Source organism: Natrix helvetica (assembly GCF_964273705.1).
Source record: "Natrix helvetica genome assembly, chromosome: 2".
NCBI classification, from domain to species: Eukaryota; Metazoa; Chordata; class Lepidosauria; order Squamata; family Natricidae; genus Natrix; species Natrix helvetica.
In genome coordinates, this window is record NC_138552.1 from 116,190,752 (window position 1) to 116,204,510 (window position 13,759).

General features: G+C 37.6%; 1 protein-coding gene across 1 annotated transcript in view; it reads right to left on the reverse strand.

Moving 5' to 3' along the window:
• The window catches only part of TRPM8 (transient receptor potential cation channel subfamily M member 8), a 193,508-nt gene that overhangs the window by 24,952 nt on the left and 154,797 nt on the right, over nt 1–13,759 (reverse strand). The window contains exons 20-21 of the mRNA XM_081943992.1: nt 10,820–10,919; nt 1,366–1,399 (exon numbers count right to left, since the gene is read on the reverse strand). Of these exons, the coding sequence (XP_081800118.1) occupies nt 1,366–1,399; nt 10,820–10,919 (134 nt within the window). The remainder of the gene's footprint in view (nt 1–1,365; nt 1,400–10,819; nt 10,920–13,759) is intronic.

Genomic DNA, 13,759 nt, shown 5'->3' on the forward strand with positions numbered 1-13,759 from the left:
TTATCAGCAGGACAACTGGTCGGACTTGCTACCTTTCACTGAAGTTGCGTATAACAATGCTGTCCACAGCAGCACTGGATTAACTCCTTTTCAAGTTACCAGTGGCATGAAATTTGTTCCCATGCCTGAAGTGCCCAGAGAGCCCCCCCTCCATTTCTCTTAATGAATGGATGGACGCTCTTAAAAAAGGGTGTGAGAATATGAAAAAAGCTCTGGCAGAGGAAGCAAAAGAATACAAGAAACAAGCTGATAAGTACCACTCGCTCCAATCCCCCCTTCTGTGTGGGGGATAAAGTTTTCTTGTCTACTAAATACATAAGGTGTATTTATACATAAGGTGAAGGATGCCTAGCAAGAAACTATGGCTGACATTTTTAGGTCCCTTCCCAATAGTGAAAATAATTAACCCAGTTACGGTTCAGCTCAGTCTGCCCAGAATTCTAGGAAAAATTCACCCAGACTTTCATTGTAACTTTCTGAAACTCGTGATTGGGTCCAACTTAAGACCATTGACCCAGCCTCCCCCTCCTCCAATAGTGACACAAGGAGAAACTCACTATGAAGTGAAGAAAATTTTAGACTCTAAATTGTATAGAGGTCATTTGCAATATTTAGTGCATTGGAAGGGGTACCCTTTTTCTGAAGCTACATGGGTGAAAAGGTGGAATGTAAAAGCTGATAAGTTAGTGAAACAATTCCATGATAAATTTCCCAATAAGCCAAAGAGGGGGGAGAGGTGGTTAATTATGCTCATGTTAACCCCCACATTATTCTCTTTTCAGAATACACTTTTCTTCTGAGGAGAGGCTGCCTGTCAGGCCAGCAGCCATCTTTTCTTTTGGATGCTATTTGGAATCCTGACACTTCACATATATTCCCAATTAGGTTTTCTCTCTATATATATTTTGGTTGTGTCTTGAGTTACTTTTCTTTTCATTTCTATATATTCTCAATATAGCCAATATATCACTCCAACAGTGAGATGAGTGATATATAAATTTAATAATAGAAAATAAATAAATAAATAAAAATCATTTACTTTTTATTTACTCATTATACTGAGAAATAAAAATATATTTAACATTTATTCAAATTACACAGTGATGATATTTTAAATCAAAAAGTAACTTAAAATGAATGATAAAATATTCAAATTTAATAAATTTTAAAAATGTTTCACTATTCATTTCAGCAATAAACACTCAATAAAAACTACATTTATTCATAAAGGAATAAATCTGAAAGCAAAAATATTCTGATTTTTTTCATTGTTGTGTTCTTGGAAATACTTTTGCAATGCTTATGAGTATTTCAAAACTCAAATATAAACAGTGTTTCTACCTCCCCAATTCCCCAAAAACATACCTTAGTTTCCAGTTGTCTAAATTGTTGGGCCATTCTGTGGAAAGAAATATAGAATTGAGGAACGTAGTTTTGATTTTAATTCTGACCACAAAATGATTTCTAAAAATAAACATAACTGGAGATAATAAAGATCTTTCTATTTAGTAGAGTCACCAAATTACAGTAGGTAGTTTCTCTAAACGCAATACAATGGAAAACAGAATGCAGGACAATTTCAGGAACTAAATACCATATTTTCCCCAAAATACGACCTACCTTGAAAGTAAGTTCTAGCTTGATTTTTACACGTGTGCCCAATATAAGATCTACCCCCCCATATAAGCCCTAATTAAGACCCCACCCACTCTGGGTGAGGGGGCATGGGTAAAAATTAAGCTAGGGTGGGGATGGAGGGGTAGTGGAGCTGCCCTACATACCTTGCACACCTCGACACCTGCCTTGCCTTGCTGGCCCACTTCATTTGCGGCTGCTTACGCTGCTTGCATATGTCAGCCCCAGCCTTTGTTTCGCTGTCAGAGGCCTTCAGGAAAGACCTCTGCTCTGAATTGATGCACATGGTGCCCCCCAACCTCATTTACCATCAGAGACCTTCCGGAAAAGCCGCTGATCTGGAGCTCTTTTATCAGCTGCAGAGGCCTTCTGGATGGGTCAAAGAAGCCATCTATGTCAAAATTGAACAGCTCGCTCTCAACAGAGGGGGAGGGACATCACATCATCTATCTCCAGTCTACAACACAATCCTTTCAGCAGTTCCAAGAAGTTCCATATCTATTTGCAGTACTCAGGTGATCCTGAGGATACAGATAAACCTCTAAATGGTCTCAATGACTCTTTAAAAAGAATGCAAATCACCAGCTGGCTGCAAGGAGTATAAATCCTTCCATTCCCCACTATCCAGTCAGTGCTGAAGAAGCTTCTTGGATGAGAAATGAAACATCTTCAAAGAAAAACAAGAAAGTCCAGCTGCCTCTTCAAAAAGCACCTTTGGGACAGCCATCTTATTGTCAAGTGACAATAAGCTTACAATATTGAGAAGTTTTACATTTCATTTATGGAAACAATTGTCATTTATAATAATGAGCCTTATTTATTTAATTATTTAATTCATATGCCGCCCATCTCACTATTGAGTGACTTTGGATAGCATACAATATTGTAAAAGCAAGTACAAAATATTAAACAATTAAATACCATATATTCAAATAAACAAAGATTACATGTTAAAAACTAAAATATAATATGTTGGGATGGGATTCTTTTGATTCCATCACTAGCATGGAGTACCCCATCAGGGCTGCAGCCAAATGGCAGAGCCAGATTTTGAGCGTTTTTTGGAAGGTCAAGAGGGTGGGGCGGATCTCACCCTGAGGGGTGCAATGTTCCAGAAGGTGGGAGCCACAAAAGAGAAGGCTCTTCTCCTGGATCCCACCAGCTGAAATTCCTTGGACAATGGGATCTGCAGCATGCCCCTTCTTCTGGAACAAGTAGGCCAGGCAAACTCCATTGGGGTGAGGTAGCCTGGATCGGATAGCCTGGACTCATGCCAGAAATGGCTTTAAAGGTCTTAATTAACACCTTGGACCAAGAAGCACACTAGCAACTAGTGCAGCTCATGCAACAAGATGTTACATGGGGACATTCCCATGGCTATTTTCCATTAGACATTAAAACGAACCATCCCACATGGCCTTCATAAACATTCCCCAAAAGGTGACGGGATCTCAAGGCGCTTCGGCACTAGTAAACCAGTTGTAAAATATTAGTTGTCACAGGCACTGCTAATAAATTGACTCCAAGGCCCCCCTCCCCCCAATTGAATGGCAGTATCACTTTTAGTGATATGATATGCTGCCTTCCTTAAAAAAAGAGAGATCCACCTGAGAAAAGATAGAAATAAAAATTCCATCGTAGTATTTTAACAAGATTTGTCAAGGTATTGGGAGTGAAAATTTTTCAGTAAGATAGGGGCCCTAACCTATCTTGTTTAACTACCCATTCATTTTGGGATGAGGGTAGATGCTTCCAAGCAACTAAGTATTGAGTTTTCCTCCTGTGGATCTTAGAGTGAAACATTTCCTTGATTTGTGCTGCATGTGCACACGCTCTTTAATATAAATTGTTCTGTCTGCTTGCACAGAACAATTTACAGTGAACTGCACACCGGTTGGGGGGGGTCAGTCCTGGGTTGCTGCCGGTTCTGTGACCCAGGCCTGAATTCCACTACCAGTTCGGCTGATATCAAATATAAAAAAAAAACTCTGTCATGTCTTCATTCACCTTGGCTGATTGTTTACAATGTATTGCTTTAATCATATTGGAAAACCTCTCCCCAAAGTCCATATATTTTAATTGTGCTATTAATTGCCAATTGATATTGTCAAAAGCTTTCTGTGCGTCTAGAAATATCAGCACCATTTGTTTTCCCGGATGCATCTCATAATACTCTAAGGTATCATTATTATTCTCACATTGTTTTTAATCTCTTTTTGGCAAAAATCCATTCCCTGTCTGGATGTATAAATTCATTCAAAAATCTTTTCAATCTCTCTAGAAGCATATATTTTGTAATCCACATTCAATAAAGATATTGGCCTATAATTTTTTATATGTTTAAAACTGTGTCATCTTTCGGAATAACAGTAACATTTGCTTCCATCCATGAGTTTGGAATTTTTACTTCTAAGAGTACTTCATTATGGACTTCCAACATCACTGGGTTTAATACTCCTTCAAGTTGTTTATAGTATTCCATCAGGCCATGGTGTTTTATTGTTTTTTGCCTTTTAATTGCCTCTGTGACTTCCATCATAGTTATCTGTTCATTCAACATGTTCTTAACAGTATCTGGTATCTTAGGAAACTCAGATTTTTCAAAATATTGTATTTTATTTTTCAAGATTTCCTCCTTGTCATATACCAGTTTCTCATAGTAGTCTTTTATGATAGCATTTTTCTCCTCGTTCTGGTTGTGTAGGTTCCCTTTCTCATTAATTAAACAATGTATCAGCTTTTTTCCTTTTCTGTTTTCAACTGGTATGCCAGCCATCTTCCAGGCTTGTTGGCATTTTCAAAAAAGTTTTCCTTTGTGCTTTTAATTTTAGGTCCCAGCTCTTATTTTTCCAATAGATTCATTTTGTTTTATTATATGTATTCGATTTTTCAGCTCCTTTTTTTGTGGTTCTCACTGTAGATCCGATTCCAATTTTTTGTATTCTTTCTCTAACATAGTCTTATTTTATTACTTCTTTTTATTTTTCGTTCCTATATATCAGTGGTGGGTTGCAGGCGGTATGCCCCGGTATGGGTGTACCGGAGCCTGCCTGGAGCACTGGGTAATGTTCCGGTACGGTGCTTCAGAGGGCCTGCCCGAGCTCCTTACTGTGTTTTAAAGCTTTCGACGCTTCTGCATGCATGCATGGCACAACAGCGGCTGCGTAATGCTCCGCCGAGCAGCTGAAGCATCATGGAGGCTTGCGGAAGTGTCGCGGAGGCTTGCAGAAGCATTGTTTGCAGCTGCAATGCATGTGTGTGCTGCGCGCGTCCATGTAGGTGACGCTGGGGCTGTTCCAACCATACCAGTTGGAACGGAATCTGGAACCCACCACTGCTATATATGTTATAGCTAAGCCTCACATGTATGCTTTAACAGTGTGCCATACTATTTGTATATCCTCAACATTGGCAGAGGAACTAGAGATTAAATTGCCAACATACACTGGATCATGGAGAAAGCTAGGGAGTTCCAGAAAAACATTTACTTCTGCTTCTTTGACTATGCTAAAGCCTTTGAGTGCGTGGATCACAACAAATTGTGGAAAGTTCTTAAAGAGATGGGAGTACCAGACCATCTTATTTATCTCTTGAGAAACCTATATGTGGGTCAAGAAGCAATAGTTAGAACTGGACATGGAACCACTGATTGGTTCAAAATTGGAAAAGGAATCCGGCAAGGCTGTATACTGTCACCCTGCTATTTAACTTATATGCAGAGCACATCATGAGAAAGGTGGGGCTAGATTACTCTAAAGTTGGAATTAAGTTGCTGGGAGAAATATCAACAACCTCAGATATGCAGATGATACCACTCTAATGGCAGAAAGTGAAGAGAAACTAAAGAGCCTCTTGATGTGGATGAAGAAGAAGAGTGCAAAAGCTGGCTTGAAACTCAACATTAAGAAAGCTAAGATCATGGCATCTGGCCATCTCAATTCCTGGCAATTAGCTGGGGAAGAAATGGAGGTAGTGACAGATTTTATTTTTCTGGGCTCCATGATCACTACAGATGGGTACTGCAGCCAAGAAATTAAAAGACGTCTGCTCCTGGGGAGGAAAGCTATGGCAAATCTAGACAGCATACTAAAAAGCAGAGACATCATCCTGCCAACAAAAGTGTGTATAATCAAGGCTATGGTTTTCCCAGTTGCAATGTATGGCTGTGGAAGTTGGACCATAAGAAAGGCTGAGTGCCAAAGAATTGAGGCCTTTGAATTATGGTGCTGGAGAAGACTCCTGTGAGTCCCTTGGACTGCAAGGCGATCAAACCAGTCAGTCCTAGAGCAGATCAACCCTGACTGCTCTTTAGAAGGCCAGATCCTGAAAATGAAACTCAAATACTTTGGCCACCTAATGAAAAGGAAGGACTCACTGGAGAAGAGCCTAATGCTGGGAAAGATTGAGGGCAAAAGAAGAAGGGGACGATAGAGAATGAGGTGGCTGGATGGAGTCACCGAAGCAGGACAGGAAGGCCTGGAGGAATGTTGTCATGGGGTTCGATGGGTCAGGCACAACTTTGCAACTAACAACAACATACTCTTTGTAAGGAGGTGTCTTCCTTCCTATTTTCTTTAAAGAAAAAAATATTATTTTTCCATTTTTTGTGTAAATTCTTTTTCTTGCAGTATTGTTTGATTCAATGTCCACCTCCATTTCCCCCCTCATTCCATACAACTTTCATAGGATTGTGTTCTGCCCATAGGTTGGATTCTATTTCTATCTCTTGTATGCACTCTTTCAGTTCTGTTATCATCCATATCATATCAATTCTGGACCAAGATTTGTGTCAATTTGAATAGAATGAATATTGATTTTTCTCAGGGTGGACTTCTCTCCATGCATCTTGCCTTCCTATTTCCTCCATCATTTTAAAAAAACTTTGGGAGTGTTTTTCTGGCTTTTTTACCTGGTTTACGACTCATAAAGTCAATTTGTATATCTACAATTGCATTAAAGTCTCCTACCATACAAGCATTTTCATATTCTAATTCTACAATTTTTTTGTGAAGTTTTCCATAGAACCCATCATGTCTAGTATTAGGCACATATATTCTTTTGATTTATTATTACCTCCAACACCAATATTTTCCCTTCTTCATCTGCAAAAATTTGTCTAGCATTTATTGTTTCCTTGATTGAGACACTTCTCTTTTCTTTTGCTGTGCTAACGAGCTGTATATTTTCCCAATTTTGGAGTATTCTAGTAGTTTACTGTCTTTTTTTAATGTGCACTTCTTGCAGACAAATTAGGTTTAATTTTATATTTTCTAATTTTTTAAAGATTCTTTTTCATTTTGTTGGTGAATTCAATCCAGTTATATTAATTGTTAATAATTTTACTTCTTCTTCCATTATTTACTTGTATATAGGTTTAATTGTCCTAGTTGATCTTATTTCTCTTGATTCTTTTGGTTTTGTTCCTTCTCTTTCTCTTCTCTCTTTCTCTTCTGTTTTAGTTGCTTCTTGTTGTGTCTTTCCTTCTACTATCGCTTTCAGTGTCTCTACTTGCTCTCTTTTCTCTTCCTCTTGCACTATAAAGTGCTGATGATAGAATTGTTGTGCACTCTCAACCATATCTAGTCTGTATCTTTTCTCTCTCCAAGTCACCAATATTTCCTCAGGTATTAGTCATCTAAAGTTTACCTCATATTTTGCCAATTGTTTTGTCAAAAATTGGTACTCTCTTCTTGTGTTTCTTACTCTTCTTGGTATTTGCTTCAGTACCACTATTTCTCATCCTTTGTATTCAGTGGCACATCTCTTGCCCTTTGAAGTATCTCCATTCTCATTGCCTTCTTTGAGAATCTGACATGTACCTCTCTGGGAAGCTTGTGCCTTTTTGCATAGCTTATATATACTTTAAATACTTCTTTCATCCCATAGAGAACTTCCTGTTGATCTGTTCCCAATGCCTCTGCCAGTATTTCTGCTATTTCATCCACCAAGTTTTCCCCCTTTTCTTCCTCAACATTCTAGAATCTTAAAAAATATTCTGCCTTATCCATTTCTAACATAATTACGGATTGTTCAAGGTCATGGTCTATCTTAGTAAATCTATTCTCCATCTCTTCTACTTTCTTATCTGTTTGGTCTGCCTTTTCTTCCACTTTCTGGATCCGTTGTTCATTTTTGGTGATTATTTGCTAGATATTGTCTATTTTACCTTCCACTCTTTGTTCCATTTATTGCATCCTGTCTGCCATGTCCTCATAGATCTTGGCCATTGCTCCTTGTAATGATTCCTGTAATGTTTGAATCATCATTTTTATCTCTAACTAGAAGGTATTTAGTTTTTCATTCTGCAACATAGTGACAATGGAGTCTTGAGTCACAGGGCTAGATGCTGCAGAAGATGCCACTGAAGCTGGTGCTGATGATGGTGCTTTCCTTTTAGTTTTACTTGAGATCATGTTGCTTGTCATTTTAATAGTTTGAAGTTGAAATTTAGGATGGTCAAATGTTTTAAATAATTATTGTTTTATAAACATAGGCCATCAATAGCCCAATAAACAGTACTACTATAAATCAAACAGTATAATACCCCACAATGTCTCATTATAAAATATATCTAGTATAGTCCATCAATTCCTTTATTTCCAGTTCTTAATTCCACACCCAAGTCACTTTCTATTTATAAATAAATATAAATAAGTCCAAATTCTTTCCACCTGTCAGCCTCTGCTTTGCTGCTTGCTTTCGGCTGCCATTGAAACGGGGAGGGGGGGGAGATAATATGGTATTTGGGAGGGGAAGCTTAAGCACAGGAGTGAATGAAGGCGGGAGTGGTTTTCTCACCATCTACTGCGTATGCTGCAGATAGTGGAATTGCCGCCAAGGCCAACTGTCCGGCATACCAACCGGATGATGGGTTTTGAAGCTGCAGCCCACATGACACCTGTGGGGTGTGCGGATTGGACTGGGGGATGGGGTTACTAGGGGGAGGGAGTTGGGTCACATATTGATATCTATGATTACGCGCACTTTTGTCTCAGATCTTGCTTTGCTTAGCTGCTTTCTACTCATAACCAGTAAAAGTACTCTTAATTCTGAAATATGTAGTTGAGTTACTGATGAAGGCTGCCCTGACACCACCACAGTTATCTTCTTTCTTCTTCTTTTCTTTTAGTAGTTTATATTGTAATCCACAGTTATTAATTATAATCCACAGGGATACACCAAATTGTAATCTATAGAGGCCCACCAAAAAGCCCAGAGTTATATCCTTTCTTATTTCCAGATCTTGATTTCAAACCCCAAATCACTTCTATTTATAAGTACTATATTTCACAGAGTCAGATCAAAGTAACCATAATTCAGGTTCTTTTCCACCCAAGTTATCTTCTTTCTTCTTCTTTTCGTTTTAATAGTTATATTATAATCCACAAAAGTATTGTAATCACAAAGATATTAATTATAATCTACTGTGATACACCAAATTGTAATCCATAAAGGCCTGCCAAGACCCCAGAGTTATAACCAATTAATTATGAAACCCCAGGAAAAGGAATTGAAGTTTAGCTTGTAAAAATCTTCATTGTCTTATATGCAGCCTCTATTTACTTCCCCATTCCATTTGCTCAATTACTTAGTTGTTAAAATGTATATCCACTCCAAGAGTTACAGTGTTTACAGTTCACGCTATTTCCACTCTCTTTCTCTGTACTTCTTTTCAGTAAACAATTTCCAGGTGCAGACAGCTTATCTACTGTAAGCCTTGCAACAATCTTGTAACAATGTTCAAGGCCATGGGAATTTCTCACTTTCTCCATGGATTTCTCTGGCCAGTAGATGTTGCTGTTGCACTATTTCTCTTTTACTCCTCTCCTTAAGCTTCTTTGACAAGTACCATTTTTTCCTTTTAAAAATTCCAGAGGCTACATTTTAATAGTTCCAAATAAAGTTTAAATTCAATAATATCCAATTAGTATCGTCCTTAGGTTAACCAATCTGCTTTCTCTCTTTTAGCACTTTTATCCTCCAATTAATCAAACCATTCAAAGTTCTTATTCAGGTCTATTTCAGCTTTGTGCCTTTTTGCCACTATTTCAGAGGGTAGGAGATCAATAAATCCACCCCCTTTCTTTTTCAGTCACACTATCACTCAATCTATTTTAAATGGGGCAATTTTGGCAGAAGTTAGAAAATTCTCACCCCATCTTCAACTGTTCTCTCAATCTTTCTTCATTCTTCTCCGATTGGGCTGTCACAGCTTTGGATGGCACACAATGGTTGTCTTTTCCTTCCTGCTGGATTGAGAGCTTTCCTGGGTCAGACAAGGAGGTGGTGGTCTCCTTGTGATTTGCAGGGTCTACTCTCTTCTTCGCCACTCCTCTGATGTGGCTTAGGTCCATTGGGACCCTCTGGCAAGAGGAATTTGGCAAACCTCCATAGTACCCTATAGAGGGATTGTCATCACCGCAATGTCATCTCCGCCTCTAGATACAGATTTTCGAAAAAGGGAATGCCTTTCCTTTCTATAATTATTTTTAGTGTTAAACAAAAAGTCTTGCAGTTATCCTGAATTCCAGGTATGTAAAGATTCAGCAGGAGTCTTTATTTACTAGCTTCTATAAGTCCCATTCCACAGACCCATTACATATGTACTAGTGAATCATAAAGAAAGGGCTCAGATGCAAAGCTTTTGTTATCATGTATTGGCCTCTTTAATTTCCCTTTTACTGCTAGATCATAAATGGCACTTTTTAAAACATCAGATAGAAATCCAGCAGGGGTATCTGCAATAATGTATGAATAAAAAGCATGAAGATCATCTTCATATTTAGGTTCTCTTTGTTCCACTTTTGTTAAGTAAAATTAACAAGAGATACAATGGTAGAGATACAATCTAAAAGGGTAATCCAGAGTTACTAAGCTGTCCAGAGTCACCCAGAGCGAGTGGGTGGCCATATAAATTTTCTAAATAAATCTTACTTTAAAAAAGATGTAAACATTCAAGATAGCATTTTGGCGTACAAGGCCTTAAAAATTTCCATGTATTACAAGACCCCTAACAGATCATCTATCATTCTTCAAAGCAGAATCAATAAACGGTATTTTAATAAACTGATTTATGTTTTTATAACTATTAAAATCTGTCAATAAACACACTATATATTCTTAACTTTTGATTTCAAAGCAAACTGGAAACTGAATAGACAAACAGAAAAGAAAATTGTCATACCCTTCACATGAGTCTCTGGGCTTGATGTTGATTTTGACAAGGTAATTTTCTTTCATGACAGCTTCCCATGCCAAAGTTTCATTATCTTCATTTCTTGAACCTTCAACATACAAATTCCATACCATCATGTATAGTAGTGTTTTATTGACAAAAGGAACACAGATGGTAGAGATACAATCTAAAAGGGTAATCCAGACTTGCTTCAACTGTACACTATACATATGCACATGTGCACACTCACACGGGAATGCCCACACACACACACACAGACACACACACACACAGACACACACACACAGACACACACACTCAGCTATGTCAAGGTGTTCACATTCCTATGTATCTAAAGGACTACATCCTTAACACAGCTTTACCCACATATAAATACAAATACATCCCCTTCCCATATAGTTCATTTATATTATTCTGTTTTCATTATGGACAATAATACACTAGATATACTGAGATGGATTTTTTTTTGATAATCATATTGACATTCCTGTTTTCTTTAATGATGCAGCCATTTTGTTTAGCCAAACTTCAATGTTTTTTTAAAAATATTATTTTGCATTTTTCATTAGTGCACATATTTTCATTGATTAGCTTCCATCTGTTCCAGTTTTGAAAAAGCATTTTCCTTAAATAAATAATAAGTGTTGATATTTCTTCTTTTGAAATTGTGCAATTCAATGGGTGATTGTACCTTTGCTGAGCTTCCATTAGTCTTAATGTTTGGCTGACTAGTAGTTCAGTATTATAATCCATGAATAGTTTTAAATATAACATGTATGGTAAACATGAAAAAAGCATGGCTATAACACTGTCATGAAAACTGTATGGTTATGTCTATAAGTTATACTCAATTTGAAGGGATCTTTATATTTTACATTCAGGAAAATGAACATAGGCATAAGGAACCCTGTGGCACAATGGATAGAATGCAGTATTGCAGGCAAACTACCACAGCCTGGAGTTTGATCCCGACAGGGTTCAAGGATGATTCTGCCTTCCATCCTTCCAAGGTCTGTAAAATGAAGACCCAGATTGTTGAGGTCAATATGCTGATATTGTATAGCCCTGAGACTGCTGTAAAGCACTATGGGGTGACATATCAGTCGAAGTGCTATATGCAGGATAACACATGCCCTGTATATCTTTACTGAGACTTAAGCAGCTTTGATTCATAAGTGCATTAGCTAAGAATTCCAGCACCCTGTTAAAATTGAACTTGTTAACACATTGACTGAGACACTCATAATGTTGATCAGGTGTCATACAAGCCTATTTCTATGATAGCATGTATAACTATATCATCCATCCCTATTTTTGAATATAATTTGTTCATATTCTGAGTGTTGCTTAGAAAGTGTTGTATTTGATATCCAACAAAATATTTACTGTTAACATACAGTGTTACAGGAAGGCAGATTCCAACTGGATGTTTGAAAAGCACTACAACAATATAGGCACTAAATAGGTGAGGTGGTGGGCTCTTCTTCACTGCATATGTTCATTTGGAGGCCAGACAGTCATTTGTTGGGGGAAACTTTAAGACTTGGATTCTTGTCTTAATCAAATAGCTCTTTACAAATCTTATAATTGTGCAATTTATTATTAAATGGTTAGCCTTAACAAAGTAATTTGTAGAGGATCACCAGGCTGAGCCCAAGGGAGGGATTAAGAGTATCATTAGTCTTGAGTCCCTTCATGGCTACAAGAGATCTAAGTGCAGCAGCCCACTTTGAATTCCATTGACCCTTATCTACCACCAAGTTGCCTTAACGGTTAGTAGTTCAGACTCTTGTACAGTGTTAGCATGCAATAAACCTGTATTCATTTGAACCGTCTTGGATTCCGATTTCCTCGGCTTGACATAATTGCTATTAATAAGGAGAGGTAACTTACAATTTGCCAAACATAACACCTTTGCTAACGCTAATAAACCTGGTAGGTGGTTGGCTTATACTTTGAGAAGGAATACGAATGATAGAATTATTGATAAAATTGAGTATGGAGGGAAGATGGTATATCAACAAGATCTGATTAAAAAATCATTTGTGGACTATTATACTAAGCTATATATACAGGATAATATACAGAACAAGTCAATAGATGATTTTTTGCAAGGAAAAAGGGTTGCTAAAATTTCTGTGCTTCAAAAGGCAAATCTGGAACGTCTGATAACTGCTGACGAGATCACTTTAGTTATAAATCAACTTAAATTAGCTAAGGCTCCAGGGACTGATGGTTTGACTGCAATGTACTATAAAACTTTACAACTGGAAATGATTGAATATCTTACACAACTATTTTGTAATATACAACAAGGAGGTAAAATACCCTCCTCATGGAAAGCGGCTTTTATCTCATTGATACCTAAAGACAAAGAGGGCCCTAAGAAACCAGAGGATTACAGGCCGATATCTCTTCTGAACACAGATTATAAAATATTTGCTAAGGTACTAGCCAACAGATTGATGCCGGTTATTCAAGAGATTATTCATCATGATCAAGCAGGATTTATTGAAGGCAGACATATGAAGGAGAATGTAAGGCAACTCATAGATTTAATTGACTATCTTGATAAAAATAAGCAGATCTCTGCAGTGCTGGTTTTCTTGGATGCAGAGAAGGCCTTCGATCGAGTGAATTGGAACTTTCTAACCAAGACTTTGGAAAAGATGGATATGGAACCATGATTGCGGCAGGCGATTGGAGCAATTTATCAGCAACAAAATGCACAACTTATTATTAATGGAGATTTGTCAACAACTTTCGAGATACAAAAAGGCACAAGACAAGGTTGCCCATTATCCCCATTGTTATTTATTTTAACTTTGGAAGTCTTGTTGAACGCAATTCGGGACTCAAAATCCTTAGATGGCATAGATATCAGGCAAAAGGAATACAGAACTAGAGCATTCGCCGATGATCTGGTTG